This window comes from Balaenoptera physalus (assembly GCF_965194825.1).
Source record: "Balaenoptera physalus genome assembly, chromosome: 13".
Lineage (NCBI taxonomy): Eukaryota > Metazoa > Chordata > Mammalia > Artiodactyla > Balaenopteridae > Balaenoptera > Balaenoptera physalus.
Genome location: NC_138892.1, coordinates 24,871,942 through 24,894,385, shown reverse-complemented (window position 1 = coordinate 24,894,385; position 22,444 = coordinate 24,871,942). Strand labels below are relative to the sequence as shown.

The window sequence follows — 22,444 nt, the reverse complement described above, 5'->3', positions numbered from 1 at the left end:
TGACTTTATAAAAATGTAAAGTAAACCCACATCATCTCCCTTGACCATGAACATTGCATCCTCTGCTCCTTTGTACCAGCTTCAGGGCCCTAGAAGGTCTGGGTTCTGCTCACTTCTCAGGACTCAGCTCCTCTTGCCCTTGTGCAGCCCACTCTCCCCTCTGTGATTCTGAAAGCACTAAGCTTGCTCCCTCCTCAGCCCTCAGGTTCACCCTCCATCCTTTGCACCTGCTGTTCCCTCAGCTCCAAATGTTCTCCTCCCAACACTCCCACCCCCACCTTCGCATGACTTGTTCAACTCAACATTCAGGGCTCTGCTCATATGTCACCTCATAGAGGACTTCTCTCCTGACCACCCTGTATAAAAGGACCTGTCCTCTCACCCTCATCAGGTTCTGAGTCATTTCTGCTTTATTTGCCTTTACAACACTTATCATTCCCTGAAATTGTATTTTTATTTGTCTGCTTATCTGGTATCGGTCTCTCCTAATAAATTGAAGCAGCACGAGGGCAGGCCCAGTTTCCCTTGCTCGCTGTGACATTCCAGCACCTAGAACAATGGGCGTGCTGGAGTCAGACCGCTGGTGTGCAGATCCTAGCTCATCACTTAGTAGACTCATAACCTTGGGCAGGTTAGCCCCATGCCTCCATTTCCTCATCTGTAAATTGAGGAGAATTCTAGTGCATACCTACTTCATAGGAGTTGTCATTAGAATGAACTGAGATAATGCATGTAAATGTCTTACCACAGTGTCTAGCACATGTAAGTAGCATATAACAAATGGTGTTAGTTACTCTTATTATTGACGTAGAATATTTGCAGAAAGAGGAAGTTGTTCAGAGATCCATAACTTTGGGAACTTTGGCGTCTTTTGAATGTTGTGTTTATCTTAGGTTCTTGCTCATCGTGGCGGCTATTGGACACTGCTTCAGAACTGCTGTCGGGCTCTTTGGAACTTTACTCAGGAGCTACAAATACTTCATAAACAAGCAGTGGATCTGTATAAAACATTTCCTATTAGCCAGGACGGTTTCCTCTGTACCTCTGTTTTACCATTCTATTTGGGAGCAGAATTACTTATTGACATGTTAATAGAACTACAAAATATCAGTTCTGTTAAGGTAAGAGTATTTGGGTAATTCTTTTTATTGTAGGTTAATTAACAAATTATTTGTACCATGCAGCTTGGGATAAGTAGAAATTAATATTTTGCTTGAGTTGTTCTTTGGTTTGTCTGTATTTCATTTGTTTCATTGTTATTTGGTTCACAGTATATAACAGTACATTGATGTTAATTACAAATATCTGCCTGAAAATTCAGTTTCTTAAATGGAACAGAAAGTAACATTTACTGAGCTCCAGCTTCTATATAAAGTAATCTAAATACATTTAATCCTCATAGCAGTCTTTTTGATGGAGAAAGAGACAGACCCTAAGACAGATCATGTAGCTTGTTGGTTGATATTTATTTCACTGCTTTATCTGTCCATGTTTTGTTACACTAGATGTGGTAGAATTTACAGCCATCTCAAATCTAGCACACTGTGGTTTAAAGCATGAAAATAAAATTGAAAAAAATGCAAACATCATACAATCCAAACACATTGAAAATTAGTAAACACATAAACACTTTGAGTCATGGGGTTTATAACATTTTCAGATGTAAAATATATGACAACAATAGCACAAAAGACTGGGAGGGCAAATAAAATTAAACTGTCATAAGTTTTTAAACTTTATATAAATATAAAGTGATACAATATTAGCTCTCAAGTGGAATGTAATAAGTATGCATTTAATAATCCCCAGAATAACTACCAAAAAAGAGATATAGCTAAAATGCCAAATGGAAGCTAAAAGTAAAGTGGAAAACTAAATAATAGTCAATTAAAGAAGGCAGGAAAAGAGGAACACAGACACATGGGACAAATAGAAAACAAATAACAAATAATCTAACCCAATTATATCTATAACTATATTAATATAAGTGGATTAAATACCCTAATTAAAAGGCAGAGATTGTCTGACTGGATAAAAGAGAAAGACGTGTACTTGTCCATAATAGAAGCACTTCTGGGACTTCCCTGATGGCACAGTGGTTAAGAATCTGCCTGCCAATGTAGGGGACATGGGTTCAAGCCCTGGTCTGGGAAGATCCCACATGCCACTGAGCAACTAAGCCCGTGCGCCACAACTACTGAGCCTGCTCTCTACAGCCCGTGAGCCACAACTGAGCCCATGTGCCACAACTACTGAAGCCCACTCACCTAGGGCCTGTGCTCTGCAACAAGAGAAGCCACCGCAATGAGAAGCCCGCGCACTGCAATGAAGAGTAGCCCCCGCTCGCCACAACTAGAGAAAGCCTGTGCACAGCAACAAAGACCCAACGCAGCCAAAAATAAATAAATTTATAAAATAAAAAAAAGAGAGAAGCACTTCTGGGTATAAAGAAACAGGTAGATTGAAAATAAAACTGAAAGAAAATAGTAAGCTTAAAATATGAAAATAGTAAACATAAAAAAGCTGGTGAGGCTATGTTAATATTAGATAAAATAGTCTTCAAATCAAGAAGTATTTTGAGAGATAAAGAGGGACATTTCCTGATGAGAAGAAGCTCAATTAATCAGGAAGACATACTAATCATAAATGTGTATGCGCCAAATAACAGAGATTCAGAATACACTCTGGACACCCAAAGCTTGAAGAGCTTCCTGTTTGGTGGACACATTGATGTGTTGGATGGGTATCAGGCCCTGACTCCATAGAGAGAGGGCACAGAATCTCCTCATCTTGGACCCTTCCAGACCTAGCTCTATGCACCTCTTCGTTTTGGCTGTTCCTGAGTTGTATCCTTTATAAGAAAACTGTATCAGTGAATTCTGAGTCATTCTAGGAAATTATTGGACCCGAATTTATAGCTGGTCAGTCAGAAGTGCGAGTGACCCTGAGACTTGTGGCTGGCATCTCCAGTGAGCACTGAGCCCTTAAACTGTGGAGTCTGACCCTGACTCTGGGTTAGTTAGTGTCAGAAGTGACGTGCAGTACAAATTAAGATTGGTTGGAAACAGAGCACAAGGCACATGGTGTGTTCACCAAGATGTATGCAGAGTCAAAAAATAAGTCATAATAAAATTTAAAAGACTGAAATCTGAAAGAGTTTGTTTTCTAACTGCTATATTATAAACAGATTAATACAGTGTAGGAAGAAAAAGCTCCAAATATCTGGAAATTAAATAACACAGTTCTAAGTAATCCATGGGTCAAAGAAGAAAACACAAGGGAAATTTAAAAAGTATTTCAACTGATGATAACATATCAGAATTTGTGGGATGTAAATAAGCCAGTGCTTAACAGAAACTTTATAGCTTTAAATGTTTAGTAAATAGGAAGAAAGATATAAATCAATCATTTAAGTGTTCATCTATGGGAGCTAGAAAAAGAAGAGTAAATTAGACCCAAAGTAAGTAAAAAGAATAATAGAAATAATAAGAAGAAATGAAGGAAATGGTAAGAGCAGAAATAAATTAGATATAAAACAACCCAGAAAATTAATAAAGTCAATAAATTAATCTTCTGAAAATATTATTAAAATTGGCAGAATCTTAGGAATACTGATGAAGAACGAAAGTGAGAAAAGCACAGATTACTAATACTAGTAATGAAAGAGGGATATAGCTACAGTCCCCATATATATTAAAAGAAAAATAAGGGAATGTCATGACCAATTTTTACTAATGAATTTGATAACTTAGATGAAATGGACATATCTATTAGAAAGTACAACTTGGGCTTCCCTGGTGGCGCAGTGGTCGAGAATCTGCCTGCTAATGCAGGGGACACGGGTTCGTGCCCTGGTCTGGGAAGATCCCACATGCCGCGGAGCAACTAGGCCTGTGAGCCACAACTACTGAGCCTGCGCTCCGCAACAAGAGAGGCCGCGACGGTGAGAGGCCCGCGCACCGCGATGAAGAGTGGCCCCCGCTTGCCGCAACTAGAGAAAGCCCTAGCACAGAAACGAAGACCCAACATAGCAATCAATCAATCAATAAATCTTTAAAAAAAAAAAAAAAAAAAAAAGTACAACTTAACAAATCTGACACAAGAAGTGATAGAAAAAATGAATTACCCAAATATATTAAAGAAATTGAACTCATAATCAGAAACCTTGACATAAAGAAAACTCTAGACCCAGAATATTTCCCTGCAGCATTCTAGCAAACACACAAGGAAGAAATAATAAATCATATACCAATTTTTTTTTAGAAGTGAGGCCAGCTTAACCCTGACAGATATATCAGAAAGAAAAGTATGAATCAATATTACTCATGAACATAGACACAAAACTCCTTAATGAAGTGTTAGCAAATCAATCCCAGTAAGATATAAAATATGCAAATTATATATATAATATATACAAATGATGATCAAGGGGGGTTTAATCCCAGAAATGTAAGGTTACCATTTGAAAATCAATCAGTGTAATTCACCATATTAACAGGATGAAGGAGAAAAATCACATGGCCATTGAAATAGATACAGAAAAAGTATTTACAAAATTCGATATCACTTTTTCCACCTGCTGCTCCTCCCCCTCTGGTTTCACCATGCTCACTCTGAGCTCTGGGCACCTGCTAAGCCAGGGCAGCTGTCATCTCTCTCCAGCTGCCATCACAATTATTTACCTGGACCTCATCAGCCATCATGAGATGTTCCCCGACATTTATAAGTTCCTGGAGATCGAGAGCAGGCTGTGCCTGGAGGTGGAAGGGAAGATGGTCAGTAGGACAGAGGGTAACACTGATGGAAATGTACTCTGCTGTACAGTGCTCTCAGTACCCTAGGTGAAGGTACTGAAAGCACAGTAATCACTGGTGTTGATATTGTCATGAACCATTGCTTGCAGAAAACCAGTTTCACAAAAGAGGGCTATAAGAAGTAAATCAAAGTTTCCATGAAATCCATCAGAGGCAGACTTGAAGAACAGAAACCAGAAAGAGTAAAACCTTTTATGACAGAGGCTACAGAATAAATCAAGTACTTCCTTACTAATTTAAAAAACTACCTGTTTTTTATTGGTGAAAATATGAGTCTAGATAGTGTGGTTGCTCTGCTGGACTCCTGTGAGGATGGTATGACCCCATTTATGATTTTCTTTATGGACGGTTTAGAAATGGAGAAATGTTAACAAATTTGGCAATAACTTTGGATCGATCACCTGTCATCATAACTGGTTACTGCTTTTCATCCACACGGCATGAGGACTTAGACAAATGGGACTGATGTCATCTTGAACTCTTTGACTTTTGATTATTAGATGACAAGGACGGAGCTCATAACATCAATAAAATGACATCTATCCTTTATTGAGCATGTCCCAGGTGCCAGGCACTGTGCTAAGGAGGCAAAGTTACATAGGTCAGGTATGTCACACCTATTATCCATATCTTCATAGCCTGACTTCAGGTACGCATATGGCATTTCACAGCCAGATGACTTTCAAGATCTCTTCCAAATTCAAGGACTATGAATCTTATGGGAAGGAGGGGCTAGACTTGAGGTACTGTTTATTGGGCTATAGTCTGGCCAGTAGGCGGATCTAACAGGCTTTGCTTTGCCTCAGAAATTTCTAGGGGTGTACACAAATGCGTCAGGGACTTACAGGAAATGAACACAATAGTTACAGAGTACCTCTAACTTAGGCAAAAAGAGGGTCTTCTGGAAGATTTTCTTTTCCATAAGTTTGACCTTTTGCATTGGGGAATTGGACATATTATTCTACAAACTGGATGTAACCAATGTATTAGGGAAATTTAATTATTTGTGTATACTATAACCTGTTTTTCCTCAAAACTTTACCTTATTTATTGGTTTACTATCCTTACTTAAATACTGACTGTGTGCCAGCAAGTATAGTAATGACTAGCCTTACATGCTATTTACATTTAGGCTTAAATGATTAAAATTAAATAAAATTAAAAATCTAGTTGCACTAGTCATACTTCAACAGCTCAGCATCCACATGTGCTTAACGGCTTCTGTATGGAACCGCACAGATGAAGCACGTTTCCATCATTGCAGAAGTGCTGTCGGATGGTGTCATCAAGCTTTGATTTGCATAATAAAAATAGTAAATTTATTTTCTGTTCAGTTCTTTTCCATGTTATATTTTTAGCTATACATTCAGTGTTCAGAAAAAACATGTAGTAAAATCTGAAATTACACAATTTTTTTTCCCATGTGCTACTTGCAGACTGTTGAAGAAGAAGGAGAGTTCAGTGTTCCAAGTTGCTATGGAAATATTAAAAATGATAACGGTGGTTCTAGCCTTACCTTTGAGCATCCTCTGGATGATGTCAATGTGGTTGATTTGAAATGGATCCACGACTTTGTATTAAAATCTCTGGAACTTGTATATCAAGTAGAAAAATGGGAAACACTTGTATCACTTGCCATTCAGTTCAATACAGTTTCGCAGTAAGTACCGCTGTAAGGGCAGCTAACAGGGACAGATTTCACCGAGAAGAATGTTTCTTTACTAACGTTTGTTTTTAATATATTTTTACCATTGTCTAGTGAGAGATATACAGAGCAAGTGACGCCACTCCTGGTGTACGCACAGCGCCAGCTGCTTCTACGAATATCCAAGTGCAAGGGCCCAGATATTACCCAACAGCCTTGCGTAAGATACGAGGCTGAATGTGAACAGAAGGTAAGTTTGGCTCTATTATTCATGCAGTGGTGATTTCTTAGTAGTACACATGTAAATAGCAAGATTTAGGAATCAGATAAATGTTCCTATTTTCACTTAGGCATTTATCATTCAAATCAGCAAACATTGTTGAGAGTTGCTCTGTGCCAGTGTTTTCCAGATGCAGGGAAAACAAAAATAAAGTCCTGGTACACAGGAGCTTATATTCAGGTTAGGGCTGATTTACCCATTAGGCATAGTGGGAACAGTGTCTAGAGCCACAGTACTTTTTTAGGAGCCACTAGATGTTTTAATTTCTTTCAAAATAAGAAGAAAAAGGTAACTTTTAGGTCAAAGAAAATGTTTCAGTTTTTACAATTCATCTATTTATGTTTATACCAAAGGAGTCATACAATATAATTTTTAATATTTTTTGATGGAGCAGTGGGCCCATGAAGGCAAGAGTGCCTAAGGCCCACGAACGTCATGGTGCAGCTTTAAGTTAGGTAGGGGGGAGGAAAGAGATATGTGAATTCTGTCATTTATTAACTTACTAAATATGTATTGACTCCCTAAGATTAGAGCCATTGCGTTCAGATGTCCAGGGCTCCTGGCATATGTCGGGGTCCTGGATTCAGTCCCTGCCCCGCACACCAGTCCATGTGGTGGGTTGCGGCCACCCAGCGAGGACTCCGTTTTCTCCTTTTCACAGAGGTTCCTTATCGCCTTGGCGTAGTCTATGTAGAGAGAACACAGTTTGAGTTCTTGCTTTATGGAGTTTAGTGTCAGAGGGGGTGGAAGTAGGGCCAGATAATAAGCATGTAAACAGATAAAAAGATTTATGACCATCATAAATTCTCTGAGGAAAATAAAATAGGTCAGTGGGATAGAGATAGGCTGGGGTGGGGGGTAGAAAGTTGGGCCAAGGGGATCAGGAAGGCCCATGGAAATGGAAACATTTAGTGGGAAGGGGCCGGCCATACGCTGGGAAAGAGCATTCCAGCCCAAGGGAAGAACAAGGGCAAAGGCCCTGAGATGGGGCAGGAAGGAGGCCCGCATGCTGCAGTGCAGCAGAGGAGGGGGAGGGGACAAAGAAGGGGCTGCTCCTTCTGAGTCTTCCTTGTTGCCTCTTCCTCCTTCTCCTCTCCTCCGCAGTGTCTCAGTGTTCGTGTAGCCCAACACTCTGTTCTCGGTCCTCCTGTCTTCTCTATCCGCACACTCTCCCTTGGAGAGTTAATTCAATCTGTGGCTCAAAATCACATCTCCAGGCTAGACCTTTCTCCTGAATTCTGTGTTGACATATCTGGCTGCCTGTCTCAGTCAGGGTTCAGTCAGAGAAGCAAAACTAGTTAGAATTAACTGTCTGTCTGTTGATCGATCGATCTATCTATTTATCAAGATTCGTTAAAAGGAGTCAGCTTATATGATCATGGGGGCTCACTAAGCAAGTCCAAAATCCAGTGGGTAGGCAGCTGGGATCATGAACAGGAAGGAACCCTACAGGTGTGGCCAGAAGCTGTTCTCCATAGGCAGTCAGTGAGGGAGGATCCAGTGAGGTGAGCGCAGCTGTAGACCTGGATGCTGTTTGGAGTTTGGAGTCTGAAGACTTCCAGCATGTCAAGGACTCACCTGATGAGGTCAGGCCCACCTACGATAATCTCCCTAGCTTAAAGCCAGTTTATTAGGGACTTTAATTAGTATCTGAAAAATACCCTCACAGCAGCACCTAGATTAGCGTTTGACTGAATAACTGGGATGAAGTGTGTGTATGCTACACAGTGGATGCTTCCCTTCCCATCATCCTCATAGTTTAGCCTAACTAAACTGACTCATCAAAAACCCATCACATTGCCTTATCAGCATCGTCCCTTAGATGTTTAAGACTCTTCTCGAATTTGGTACATGTCAAACAAACCTGTTCTGCCACGTCTTGCCCACTTCAATTGATGCAAACCTCATCCTCCTAGCTGCTCAGGCCAGACACCTGGGAGAGCATCCCTGACTCCTCTCTTGCTTTTACACGCCACTTCAGGTTGGTTACCAAATCCTCTCCCCTCAAGATAGACTCAGAATCTGACCACTTCTCACTGCCTCCGCCACTGCTGTGTTTGCTTGGATTAATGCAATGACTTCCTAACTCTTTTCCTTGCTTCCAGCCTCCCTGAACTCCTATCTCGAGCCTGTGGTCTATTCTGAATGGCAGATAGAACAGCCTTTTAAAAACCTGTCAGACCATGACATTCCTCTGCTTTAAACCCTGCAGTGGTTTCCCATCTGATTCAGTGTTAAAGTTAACATCTTCATCACGGCCTTAATGCCCCACATAACTCATCCCCCTGTGATCACCAGTAACTTGTCTCTGTTAACTCCCCTGCAGCTTTCAGCTGCTGTGTTCTTCTGTTCTTTAAGAAGACCCTACCCCAGGGTCTTTGCATTTGCTCTTCCCCTGCTTGGAATTGTGCCCGCCCCCTGCCAAATATCCACATTGATTTTTCCTGCACCTTTTCCAGTCTTTGTTGAACATCACATTCTCTGTGAGGACTTTCCTCATTACCTTATTTAAAATTATGTGTTGTTTGCTCTATTTCTCTCTATAGTGTTTATAACTCCTTAGTATATTTTATAATGTACTGTATATTTTGTTTATTGTCTCTCTATTTCCACTAGAATAAGTTCCACAACAATAGGAATTTTTGCTATTTTGTTCTCTGCTATATCATCTGTGAGCTTGGAGCAGTGCCTGGCACCTAATAGGTGTTCAATAAAGATCTTTAAATGAAGCTGGAGAGGTGGGAAGGACTAGGTCAAGTAGGGCTTTATTAGGCTGGGGGAAGGAATTTGCATTTTCTTAGACTGTCTTTACATCTCATTGTAGAAGTACCTACAAGGGACAATAAAGAAACAACATCTACATCAGACTGGGGTTCAAGGATGGTTGTATTTTGAGCATTAGGTTAGTTCAGTGGGGATGGTGGTGGGAGTGGACAAATGGAGACAAGAGGATGGTGGACTTTTAAAAGAATTACCTTATGTCTAAAAATTTCCTGTTTTCAGATATTGTACAACTATAGGACTCAAGTATCTGTTAAAGATAGTTTAAACAAATACTACAGAGGAAGTTAGTTCTGGAAAACTTCACCAGGGAAATTTAAATTGTGTTAATTTTGAGTAGGGGGGGAAATCTGCCATTGAAAAAGCAGCCTCTATTTTAAATATGTTCCAACTTACATAATGGAAGATATATTTAGACTAGTGAATTTATAGAGTATCAGAAAAATCATATTCTAATTGCTCTACATAATTTGCTTAATGCTTTTCCAGCTGTGCTATACAAAAGAAATATGAAAAATTATATAGCCACTTTTTTTCCCCCAAAAGTTCTCATGATTGGATGCTACTCTTGAGCTTTTATTTATAGCATCTTTTTGTATCTCTTTTTTTTTTTTTTTTTTAACAAATGAAAAATAAGATGAACATTTCAAGTAAGCCAAATTTTTGGCTATAAATACCTAAGTGATATTTGTTTTCTCCTTTCTTTTTTAAGATAACCTGCCGAAATTTCATTGGGAAACAGCTCAAGATTAATCCTGTAACCAATAAAGTGACAACTATAGGACATCAGGCAGATTTCCTTAAAAATCTTATCTCTTCAGGTTGGAACCAATTTTAGCTTGAAACTCTTTCTCTTTTCTTCAAAACAAGGTTTGCTATCTATCGTGTTCTGCATGTCAAGTCTTCCATAATTAAAGTGTTCGCAAAATTTCTTTTGCAGGTGTATTTGACTGAAAATAATCCATTTGATATTTACCATCTTATGTTGCTATAAATGTCACTTAAGGGGAATTAAAACACATGTTTTTATTAGTTTAATCTGTTAGTTAAAGAAGGGAGATAAAAAGAGGGAGAAAGGAAATTGATGGGAAAAAATAAAGATGGGAATAGACTGTTTTGCACATTTTTCCCTGTTTTTAATCTCACTTGGGAACTCTTTAAATTGACCTTTTGCTATTTTCTTTGTTCCACCTTGATGCCCGTAATAACTTCCATTTCCGTAATCAGTATAGATTGTCCTATTGGTGTTACCAAGGTTTAGTTGTAGGTCTTTTAACGAGAGTGCAAGAGAAGATCTGGGAACATCATGACTCCTTTGGTTTTAGCTGGTAAGCCCTCTTGGAATGTTCTGGTGGTGCAGCTTGTAGGAATGAGGCAATAGGATGAGATGAAAATGGAAATAAAGCCTTCTCTCAATTGCACTTTTCCTATGTTTTGGGTATAGGAAAGAAATGCAAGTCTTCCCTTTGAAGTGTTAGGATTCCTTCATTCATTTATCTGTTGATTTTAGGTATGTATGTGTGTACGTATGTAGGTATGTATTCATTCATTCATTCGTTTCTTGAGTAGGTCAGGCAGCTGTTCAGTCATTCAGCAAACATTTATTGAGTATCTACCATGTGCTAAGTTCTGTACTAGGTCCTGAGAATACAAAGATGAATGAGACTAAAGATTTGTTATCCGATTTACAGCCCAATGAAGGAGACCGATAAATAAACCAGAGATTATAGTGTAGAGTAGTAAGGTCTATACTGTTATGACTACTGCTGCTGCTGCTATAAACAATAATAGTTAACGGCTAGCATCGCTTTTGAGAGACTCCATGTAATTTAGTGGGGTTAATGTAAACGTAAAAGGCAAAAGCTGAGGTTAGAAAGGTTGGCAGGAGTTGGATAATAAAGGGTCTTAGAAGGTAGGATAAAGAGATTCAGCTTTATCCGGAGAGCTGAGGGGAGCTAGTTAGAAGGATGTAAAGAAGGAAGAGGAAATGATCATATTTGTGTTCTTGAACTTTCGGCAGCAGCATGGGGAAAAGGTTGGGAGGGGACCATGTGGAGGTAGGAGAGCAGCTGCTCCCAGCTTGTGTGTTACAGACATGATGAGGTCTTGGACTTAGATGGTGAGAACAGAGGGGTGGGCAGATATGCACTCATTAGGTGAGGCGGATGGATGGGGAAGGGAGGAATTCAAGTTGCCTTGGTTTCTGGCTTGGGTGGCTAAATGGATGTGATATCTTCATTCTATAAACAAAAACAAAAACAGCAACAACAACAAAAAACACTGAAGGGAGGGGCAGGTTAGAGGAAAACATTTCTTTGCTATAACTGAGTTCAAGGTGCCTGAATGATAGCTGAGTAGAATGATCCAGTATATGATTGGATGTACCAGTGAGGCACTCAGCAGATCTGTAATGTAGTCACCAATACGTTGGTAGTGGTTGAAATCAGGGGCTTGTATGAGGTCACCCAGGGAGAGTTCTGTGGAGTATGGACCTGAGGATGGCCTCACATTGGAAGCTGTGCCAGTCAAAATGGGCTGGGCTATGTAGCAGTCACGAACAATCCCCAAATGTCATTGCCTTAGTGCAAGGGAAAGTCTATTTTTTGCCCATGCTACTGTATTCAGTGAGGTTGAGCAACTCATCATCATGGGTTGGTGGAATGTCCATCTTGACACAGGCTTGCATGATTGTTTTAGAGGCAGGAGACAAAACACTAATGTTATCCTCTAGGGCAGCTAAACCTGGAGGTATACAGTAAATGGTTCAGAGCACAGCCTTTGAAGCAAGACCATGTGCATATACTATGCACTTTGTGCTAAGGGCTTTATGTAGATTGTCTTATTTCATCATTATAACAACCCCAATAAAAGAATTATTATTATGCATTGGACAGCAGGCACTGTATGAGTATTAGTGCTTTGTGAGTATTAAGTGCTTTGTGAATGTTAGCTTAACAACTGTCTGATGAGGTAAGTTTGTTATTGTCCCCATTTTCCAAGCAAGAAAAAGAATGTATTTTATATATATTTTTATATTTTATAATTTTATATTCATGATTTATATATAAATCAGGTGGTGGCTCTTAAAGCTGATATTTGAAGTTGACTCATGTCACTTCTATTTTATTGGCTAAAGTCACATGGCCACATCTAACTTCGAAAGGAGAGGGAAGTGTGATGGTACCCTGTACCCCAAGGATAAAGAGATAGAATATGTGAAGAGCCCTAATGACTGTCATGGGAACAAACAGAGAAGGGGCAGTATCTGAAAGAGATTGGGACATGGCCCAAGAGGTGGGAAGTACAGGAGGTGAGAGTGGTACAAACAAGGCCAAGGCGAGAGAAAGTGTGAGTCAGCGGTCAGAGAGGTCACATAAGATACAGACAGTCTATTGTATTTGGGAGGTCATTGTCACTGGCCTTTTTGCTGTCCTCACCTTAGGGTCTTGCTCTAGCTGTTTCTCCTTCCTGAAGTGCTCTACCCCCATCTGGATGCCTGTCTGATAAATCCCTCACCTCTTTAAAATCTTTGTGCACATCTCAAATTTTCAATGGTGCTTACCCTGACTGTTCTGTTTGAAACTGCACACTGCCTGCTTCCTTCCAATTCCCCTTACTTTAATAAATGTATTCTTTTTTCCTGGAGCACTTATAACCACTTATCGCACTGTATAATTCAGTTTTTTGTTGCATTTATCGATCACTAGTCTGTCTCCCCTGATAAAATGTAAGCTCTGTGAAGTGAGGGGTCATTGGTTCCTTCATTGATATAATCCAAATGCCTTCATCAGTGCCTGACACATAGTAGGAACTCAATATCTACTTGTCAAATGAATGACTTTGTGACTTTGACAAGAGTCACTTCAAAGAAATGGTGGGGAGGGGAGTGGAAGTATTTTGAGCGGTGGGTGCAGTAGTGGTGAGGTGCGCCTGCACAGAGTCGTTAAACGAGAGTTGCCTTTCGTGAAGCTTCGAAGTGACAAGGAAGAGGCGGGCAGGAGCAGCCAGAAGGAAAAGTAGAGCTCAGGACAGCTCAGGAGGGTTTTGTTTTGTTTGTGTGTCTGTTTTTAGTAGAAAAGAAGGAGCATATTTCTATATTAAATGAAAAGAGCCAGGAGAGGGGGAGAGCTCAGAGACAGGAGAAAAAGATATTTGATAGGGAAAGGAGCTTGAGGATAGACAAGGAAGAGAATGGGACATAGGGGGCTTAGCCTTAGACGGGAGGGTGGGACACCCCTGCTGCTAGGGCAGAAAGGAAGGAGAGAACAGGCCCAAATGCAGGAAAATTTGTAGATGGTAATGGTAGGAGTTGAAGGCATCCTCACTGGGTACTGGAGATTTTTTTAATGAAGCAGGGGCTTGAGAGCACAGCCAAGGTTGACAGGGTAGGAGATTTCAGGAGGGATGTGAGAGGGTCGACCGACCACTGAGAAAAATAGGAGAAGGTAGGATAGAAGGGCTGCAGAGCAGTGTAGAGGGTCCAGTTGAGTAAGGTTGGTGACCATGAATTTGTAAGTTTTACTGTTCATGATATTTTAGTGTTCATGACAATTTACTGATAAATTGTCTTCTCATATTCGGTGAACAGTGGGAGGACCACCTTCCTGTGGTCAATCACGTGTGACTAGTTCCAGTCAAAGAGCATGATTCTTCCTGGGTGTGTTCTCCTTTTCTTCATCTTGTCCGTCAAACCTCTGGAGATTCCCCAATTTGGGATCCATAACTCAGAATGTGATTTATACTATCCCCTCCATCCTAAAAAGAGCTGGCAACAAATGTGAGAAAATGTGTCGAAAATGCTTGTTATCAAAATGATGACTAGCATCTCAGGTCTAGGAGAAGCATACGCAGCAAAACTCTAGACCTGTGTGACCAGCAGGTGCTTACTGATGATGGCCGCAATATGTCAGAAAAGCACTTTGCCTGCCTATTGTTAAGCTACGATTGGAAAGGCAAGATGGCAGGTGGTGGGACAGAAAGGAAGGCGGGGGGAATCAGGCTACAGTGGTCCTTTGGAATGGTTCTCAGTGGTGGTGGGGGTATAGCCAGTTTGAGCAATGAACAGAGCAGGACTATTCAAGTAGATAAAATCTAAAAATTATTGTAATGGCAGTAATAATTGATTGAGCCAAGTACTTTATAACTATTACCTTCTTTAATTTTAACAATCTTAGGAGGTAGATATTATTATGCTTATTATTACAGATGAGAAAATTTAGTATTACTAGTGAGTACTGGAACCATGATTCAAACCCTGGTCCGTCTGATTGCTTAACCCATAAGAGCTCCACTAAGCCATCAGGTCTGTTCATCATTTGTCCCCTTTCAGGTTAGACTCTCTTCTAAACTTATAGCACTCAAGAAAAAATTGCTATGTCTCAGTAGTTATGGGGAGACAGATACTTTATTGTGACTTGTTATGATAGTTTTACAATTTTTAGATGATCCTGCATAGTAACTACAGGTTTTACATTGAGCAATTATCATTAAAATCTTGGCGTCCACCTTATAGCTCCTTATAAAACTCTAGGACCTCTGTCACTAGGAGCATAATCTGGCCTGGACTTTTGGGTTTATTAGGCAAATTTTTAGGATGCTGAATTTTTTTTCAGTATACTGAATTCAGATCATTAACATGTTTATAAGCATGATGGGTCTTATGTATATCACCACGACATGTTTGCAATTCTTAAAAGAATTTTTAAAAGGACCAAGTATACTTCTGATGGTTTCCACACCAGGTCACTGCTCTAGAACCTCATAGATTCCCTTTTGGCATAATAGCATTTGGTGGTAGTGCTTAATACATTTAATTCTTCAGAACAGGTATTGTAATGCTCCAGTGCCTAGGAACATTTGGTGTTCTCATTATTTAACAGCATTCTATTCTCCCTCTAGCTATTTAACAATGCATATGTAATTTGGGATAGTCTCTGTAGGGTTTGGAGGAGTGAGAATACCTTACCTTACAGATGATTTTTTGTATGTTTGAGTAACTTGCCTGTTTGTTAAGCTTCATAGGGGAGAGAACGCTGTGGATGAGCCTTTTATTGTAGCTGTTTTTGCGTTCTGTCTGGGATCTCTTTCTTGAGTTTTGACCTTATTGGTATTTAAGTTCTCTAATAGGGTAGTTCAGTCGTCAGGTGTGTTGGAATTTTGAACCCTTTGGCTGGCATGTTTTTTTAGTACCTCTGGGCATTTAGATTGATATGACCAAGCGTGTAGAAAGCAGCCCAAATTTTGTATCACTCCCTGATCCTTCCTTGGTGAACCCATCTCTCTGGAGTCATTGGCATTTCAATTTTAATATCTACACTGGTACAATGAGAGATGTAGTAAATCGAGTCTCTTTTCTCCTCCTCCTTCTTATTCTTACCTATTCCAAACCGTTGAGGCTATTAGTGCCTTTAAAATAGCTTCTTGAATTGTCCATGGAATTTTTCAGAGAGGAACCCCTTGAGACAAAGATGGCAGGACGAGGCCTGCAAAGCTAATATTTCCTTATTCCTTTGCATCATTTATCTCATGTAGACAGCCACCAAAACACCAACAGAGCCCTAATTAGACTATAAGGAAAAAGGGTATACTGGGCTTGAAAGAAGAAAAAAAAAGTAAAGTAAAAGATAGTTTAGGAAAAAAACAAAGAGGAATGATTTATAAGCAGATAGTTGATAAAAAGTAGCAGGATGATTTTATTCAGACCTCATATTTTAAAGATGGCAGACATCTACTCTTCCTCCCATCCCTCTTATCACCCCCAATCACTGGCATGCCTTCGTGAATGTTATTCTAGAATGTAAGCTCTGGGAGAGCAGGGAGTGTGTCTGTTTTGTTCACTTGTACCTCCTCAGTGCCTAGCATGGCATCTAGTAATGGTACGTGCTCCATGGATATTTTTAAAATATATATGACTGACGGTCATAATGTGAGCATCCGTCTGTTGAACGCTTCCTCCATGACCGGCGCTATGCTGGACACTTCACACACAGGTTAAAACAGTAACCCTTGGAGGGAAATATTACCATCCCAGTTTTAATAGATATTTAAAATGAAGGCCTGGAGAAAGTAACTATCTCAAAATATTAATATGTGAGGGCTTCCAGCTTCCTCCTTTTCCTTTGCTTTGCTGAACTTCTTTCCCTAATCTCACTCTCTACGGAGGAAAAACATGAAAGCCAAGCTCATGAATTCTGGCAGGAGAACGGAGGAACAGAGCAGAAACCTATAATCTTCAAGGTGTTGTGCATAAGGGTTGGGGTGGGAGGGGTGGGGGCATGCCTTGTCGGGGATGGTGCAGGACTGTGCCCGCTTAGAGGAGGGGAGATGGTGGAGACAGGATGGAGGGGACAGAAGAGCGAAGCTGGCAGGAGAAGAGCGAGATCACCGGGGAGTTAATAAACAGCTACTGTGGCCTACGTAGTTGATCCTCTTAAATGTGTGATAGGGGAGTGTGTCAGGAGTGAACTTGCTGGGGGAACAGATGCTCCTCTCCATGTGGCCATGTTCCTGGTTTGACTAGAGCCTCCAGGGTTTCTAGACGTGAGGGTGGTAATGAAAGATTTATCTCTATGGCCATTTGAATGTGACCCTGTGTTGTGAATTCCGTCGGGATCTCCCTGGGCTTACAAGGACCCCAGGCTTATTTCTGTCTTATTCTCAAAGTGTCCCTGTGCCCACATTAGCAGGCCTCAAATTGGTGTCACTTCCTGTTCCCCAAATCTGATACCCTTTGGAAAACTAGTCGGGAAAGGCTTCAGACTTGAACCCTGGTTTTCTCTCTTATCTCTTGTTAAGGGTTTAAAACAAGGGAATGTCCCTCAAATTCACCTTTCCTCCTTTGTAAAGTATAAGTGATATCTATTTCTGCTAGTTGTAAGGTGCTGTGAGGATTGATCGAGATTAATGTCTATGGAAGTGATTATTAATAACGTTTATCCCAGCCATTTAGCTTTGAAAACTGTTGTCATTCATTCATGTAACAAATATTTATTGAGCACATACCACATAACAGGTATGGTTATAGGCCAGGGGTGAATTCAGTGGACAAAATGGGCAAAAATTCCTGCCCTTATGGAACTTGCATTCTAGTGGCCAGAGACAATCAATAAACAAGTAAAACACGTAGTAAGTCAGAAGATAATGGGTGCCACAATTTTAAAGAGGGTGATCAAAGAAGGCCTCACTGAGAAGTTCATGGTTAAGCCATAAGCTTAAGGAGCTGAGGAATCAAGACATGGAGATATCTGAGGGAAGAATGTTCCAGACCAAAGTGAACCACTGTTGCCAAGACCCTCAGGTGGAAACGTGCCTGGTGTGGGAGGGAGTGAGGGGGAGAGTAGTGAGGAGATGGGGAGCTTGTTCATGTTGGGCCTTAGAGATCACTCCAGGGGCTTTGGTGTTTGCTCTAGGTGATGAGGGAGCCAGTGGAGGGTCCTGGACAGGGACGTGACGTGAGATAACTTACATTTTATTTATTTATTTATTTATTTATTTATTTATGTATTTATTTTTGCCTGCATTGGGTCTTCGTTGCTGTGCGTGGGCTTTTTCTAGTTGCGGTGAGCGGGGGCTAATCTTCATTGTGGTGCATGGGCTTCTCATTGCGGTGGCTTCTCTTGTTGCGGGGCATGGGCTCTAGGTGCACAGGCTTGGTAGTTGTGGCGCACAGGCTTAGTTGCTGTGCAGCATGTGGGATCTTCCTGGACCAGGGATCAAACCCATGTCCCCTGCATTGGCAGGCGGATTCTAAACCACTGCACCACCAGGGAAGTCCTGAGAGAACTTACATTTTAAAAGGCATCCTCTGGCTGCTATGTTGAGAGTGGCAAGGGTGGAAACAGGGAGACTGGTTGGGGGCAGCGATTGCGGTAATTCAAAAGAAGATGATAGGTCTTGGAACACAGTGGAAGTGGGAGTGGAGAGTGGAGCTGGTGAGTGATGGTGGCACTCTGGATGTTTTCTGAAGAGGGAGCCTCCAGAATTTGTTGTGAATTTGACTTGGGGCATCAGATGGCACGAAGAGTCAAGGACGATTTCAGCTTTTGGCCTGAGCAACTGGAAAAATAGAACCATCCCTTAATAAGATGGGGAAAGACTATGGGAGGAATAGCTTTAGGGAGGAAAGATTCAGAAATCAGTTGGGAACCTGTTAAGTGTGAGATGTCTATTAAACGCACAGCAGAGGAGACCATTGGATAGATGAGTCTCAGGACTTCAGGAGAGTTGGGGCCAGAGAGAAATTTGGGAGCCAGCAGCATGTGGATACTTAGACCCATGAGACTAGATGAGATCATCCAGGGGGTGAATGTGCTACCAACCTGGCTTCTTGGCCTCTTTAATCAATAGAAGTTGATAAGAGGCAGGACGAGAAATTCAGGCAAGGCTTTACTGGGGCTCATGCTACAGCACGGGGGAGCAAGAAGAATTAACAGGTTCCCTTGCTCGCTCCCCAGCTGGCAGGGGGGCTGGTTCCTTAAATGGGGCGTGAGGACAGACCAGTGGGTAAGGCCGGAGGGGTCCTTAGGGTGGTCTCCCCACGCCCTTGGTGGTCCTGTGTGCAGGGATCATGCCCAGTACCCTGCTTTTGCTCCCGGCACCTCAGAAGTGGCAGTTTGTGTATCTTATTGTTCATGATTTGCCCCAACTGTGCATGCACGCAGTTATTTTTAGTCCCTTATAGTTTCTTTGTGTTCTGTTGCTTGAGCAGACCCTTGTCCAGGTGCAAGCACTGCAGCAAAGGGTCCCAGGTCCCAGCCTGCCTCAAATGTTAGTTGAGAAAAGAGAGGCATTCTAAGGATTGAGCCCTGGGCTTTTCCAGTATTAAGAGGTTAGGTAGATGAGGATGAATTAGCAAAGAGGATTAAGAAAGAGTGTCAGTAAGGTTGGAAAAGGACCTTTAAGCCAAGGGAAGAAAGTATTTCAAGGAGGAGGGAATTAGCAACTGGGTCAAATGCTGTTGAAAATTTATGAGGGATAAAGTCTAAAAATTGAGCATTAGATGTAGCCACGTGAAGATCCTTGGGGTGAAATGATGGGGGAAAGTCTGATCTAAGCAGGTTCAAGAGAGAATGGGGAACAGTGAAAATAGAACTTTTTGAGGAGTTTTCTTGTAAAATGGAGCAGAGAAATAGGATGGTGTCTTGAGGGGAAAGTAGGGTCAAGAGAAAGGTTTTTTATTTTTTTAAAATAATTTTTTTTCTGTTTTAGAAATTTAGATATAGTTACCATGCTATACATTACAGCTTTAGAACTTATTTATCTTGTAATTGACATTTGTACCTCTGGGCCCCATTCACCCATTTTGCCCATCACCCCACCCCCCGCCTATGGCAACCACCAATTTCTTCTCTGTTTCTATGAGTTTGGTTTTTTTTAGATTCCACATATAAGTGAGATCATACAGTGTTTGTCTTTCTCTGTCTGAATTTATGTCTCTTAGCATCATGCCCTCAAGGCCCATCTATGTTGTCACAAATGGCAGGATTTCCTTCTTTTTTATGGCTGAATAATATTCCATTGGGTATATACCACATTTTCTCTCTCCATTCATCTGTTGATGGACACTTAAGTTATTTCTGTGTCTTGGCTATTGTAAATAATGCTGCAATGAACATGAAATTTTTTTGATTTTTTTTTTTAAGATAGGAGAAAAAAGGAAAATGTTGTTAAGAATGATTCAGCAGAGGGAAAAACTGATGATTTGGAGGGGAGAGGAGAATTGCTGGAGTGATGCCCTGGCAGTGTAGATGGGCACAGGTGCTGGGGGCTGGGTGGGTCTGATGGTAAGGGATTGCAGGAAATCCCTTTGGATTCCTCCCATTTATTCCCATTGAGGTAGGAAGCAAGGTCATTGGCCCTGAAAGATGGGGAAGAGGTAATTCCCACTCCCTTTCTTTTCTTTGCTACGTAGCCAATTAACTACTCTCCTGTTGCTTCTAACATTGGAATGTTCCCTGTGTCCCTCCCTTGTTTCCACTGCTACCACCTCAGTCAAGTTCAAATCATACAATGTGTGTGTTATAACTTCACAACCTCCCAGCCACCACCCTCTTTCCATTGCAGGCTGCTGTGCATACAGCGGCGGGCTAACTCTTCCTGAAATACTAATCTCTTTCTGCTGGGGTCCTACTCAAAACCGTTTCTTGACTGCCCATTAAAGAGGATGAAGGTCACTTACTCAGCGAGGACTTCAGGCCTCTGGAAACCCTTCTCAGTTCAAAAGGACTGGCCATGTCATCTCATTGTGCCCTGAATCACCACCCTTAATCCTGCTCCCACCCTCTCCTTGCACAAACTAGTTCTGTGACCCAAGGGATGCTTCTAGACTTCTCTATGCCTGATTTTCCTCATCTGTAAAATGAGGATATGATGGTACATACTTCTTATGAGTGTTGCTAGGATTCAGTGAGACTATCACAATAATTATTTAGAATAGTTACTGGCATAGTGTAAACACTTAATCAACTTCAGCTATTCTTATTCTAACTGTCTGAAACCCCTTGCCTCTTTCTTCCTGATGTAATCTTCCCTATCCTCTAAGACACAGCTGGCATATCTTCTCTCCCATGAAGTCTTTCTTGCTCATCCTTTCCTGCCTACACTGATCTCTCTCTTCTGTCTTTCCCTCATTTTCACATGTAACCAGATACTTTCTGTCAATGTGATTTTCATACTCCAGTGTTAGAATGCCTCTTTGCTTCAGCTAAACGGTAAATTTCTTGAGAGCAGAGGTCATGCCTCTTAACCTCTTATAGCCCTGTTCCCTAGCAAGTTGCTGCACTCTCAAGACCTCGGATTTTACAGGGGATATTCGACCTGCTCAACTTGTTGAAGGGGTAAATTTATTTGTTATTCATCTGAAGCCTGTGTTTCTTCTTTCCCGTGTGCCTGCTTCATGGTGTATGCAGCCGGTCTGCAGCCTAATTCATGGGACCGTCACTTCCTCTCCAGGGACCTCGCAGCAGCTCTCTGCCAACATCTGCCCTTCTGGCCACTTTTCAGGACTGCTTTGTAGTTCCATACCTGTTTATGGCCTCATCTTCCTTTCCTCTGCATCCTCCAGTATTAGAAAGCTGTCTTTTCCTTCTCTCAAGGGAGCAGTTGCCCATCTCCAAGCTTCTTTTTTCCTCCTTTCGTCTCCTTCCCAAGGCACCTTGGCTTTGAAGAGGCTGCTGAAAAGGAGTAGATTATTTCATCTTTTATGATCAGCAAAAGAAAAAGTAGGAGGCTTCATTAGGAAAATTGGCAAGATCTAAAGTTATTTGCATTTCATACAAATCAAAAGTTTTCTAAGTTTTTTTCTTTTTTTTTAAAAAGAACTGTCAAATATACCAAAAAAAAAAAACAAAAAAAACTTTGATCTGAACGTTGAAACAACTGCTGCAGACCTGGGGGCTTTGAATTTAGCAGCTTTCGTTTGGGCCCAAGAAATTCTCTGAATTAGAAAGTCTTTTGCTGCTTGTTGGCTTGCTGCAACATTTCATCCCTCACGTGACTCTTCCCTTTCTTTTCAGAATACAGCAAAGCCAAAGAGCTCCTCTGTGTGCCCGTGGACGTGACAGACACTTTGAGATGTTTTAGAGAGACCTTGGAAAAATCTAAATATCAAAACAGATCAATCCGACACAGCAGAAAGTTGCTTTCATTATTTCTTGCCCAGACACAAGGTAAAATACAGTCATTCCTAGGCATCTGTGGGGAATTGGTTCCAGGACCCCCTGTGGATACCAAAATCCGTGGATGTACACGTCTCTTACAGTCAGCTCCCCTCCCCTGCCCCCCGTATCCATGGTTCTGCATCCCCAGAAATGGAGGGCTGACTGTACTTGCTCTACATCCCTTCCTCTTTATTTACCCAGGGTACCACCCCGTGGGTCTACTGTGTTCTGCCGTAGGTTCCTCCTTCCCCACTTCCATGCCCACTCC

At 41.3% G+C, this 22,444-nt stretch overlaps 1 protein-coding gene and 1 pseudogene across 2 annotated transcripts in view; both read left to right on the top strand.

The window, feature by feature from the left end:
* CFAP54 (cilia and flagella associated protein 54) overlaps nucleotides 1-22,444 on the top strand; it is a 311,690-nt gene that overhangs the window by 153,203 nt on the left and 136,043 nt on the right. The window contains 5 exon segments of the mRNA XM_082419565.1: nucleotides 894-1,121; nucleotides 6,251-6,474; nucleotides 6,574-6,709; nucleotides 10,233-10,341; nucleotides 22,033-22,185. Coding sequence (XP_082275691.1) covers nucleotides 894-1,121; nucleotides 6,251-6,474; nucleotides 6,574-6,709; nucleotides 10,233-10,341; nucleotides 22,033-22,185 — 850 coding nt within the window.
* Nucleotides 4,081-6,231, top strand: LOC309640581 (translationally-controlled tumor protein pseudogene; annotated as a pseudogene). The gene has a single exon. The product of its transcript is annotated as a translationally-controlled tumor protein pseudogene (transcript).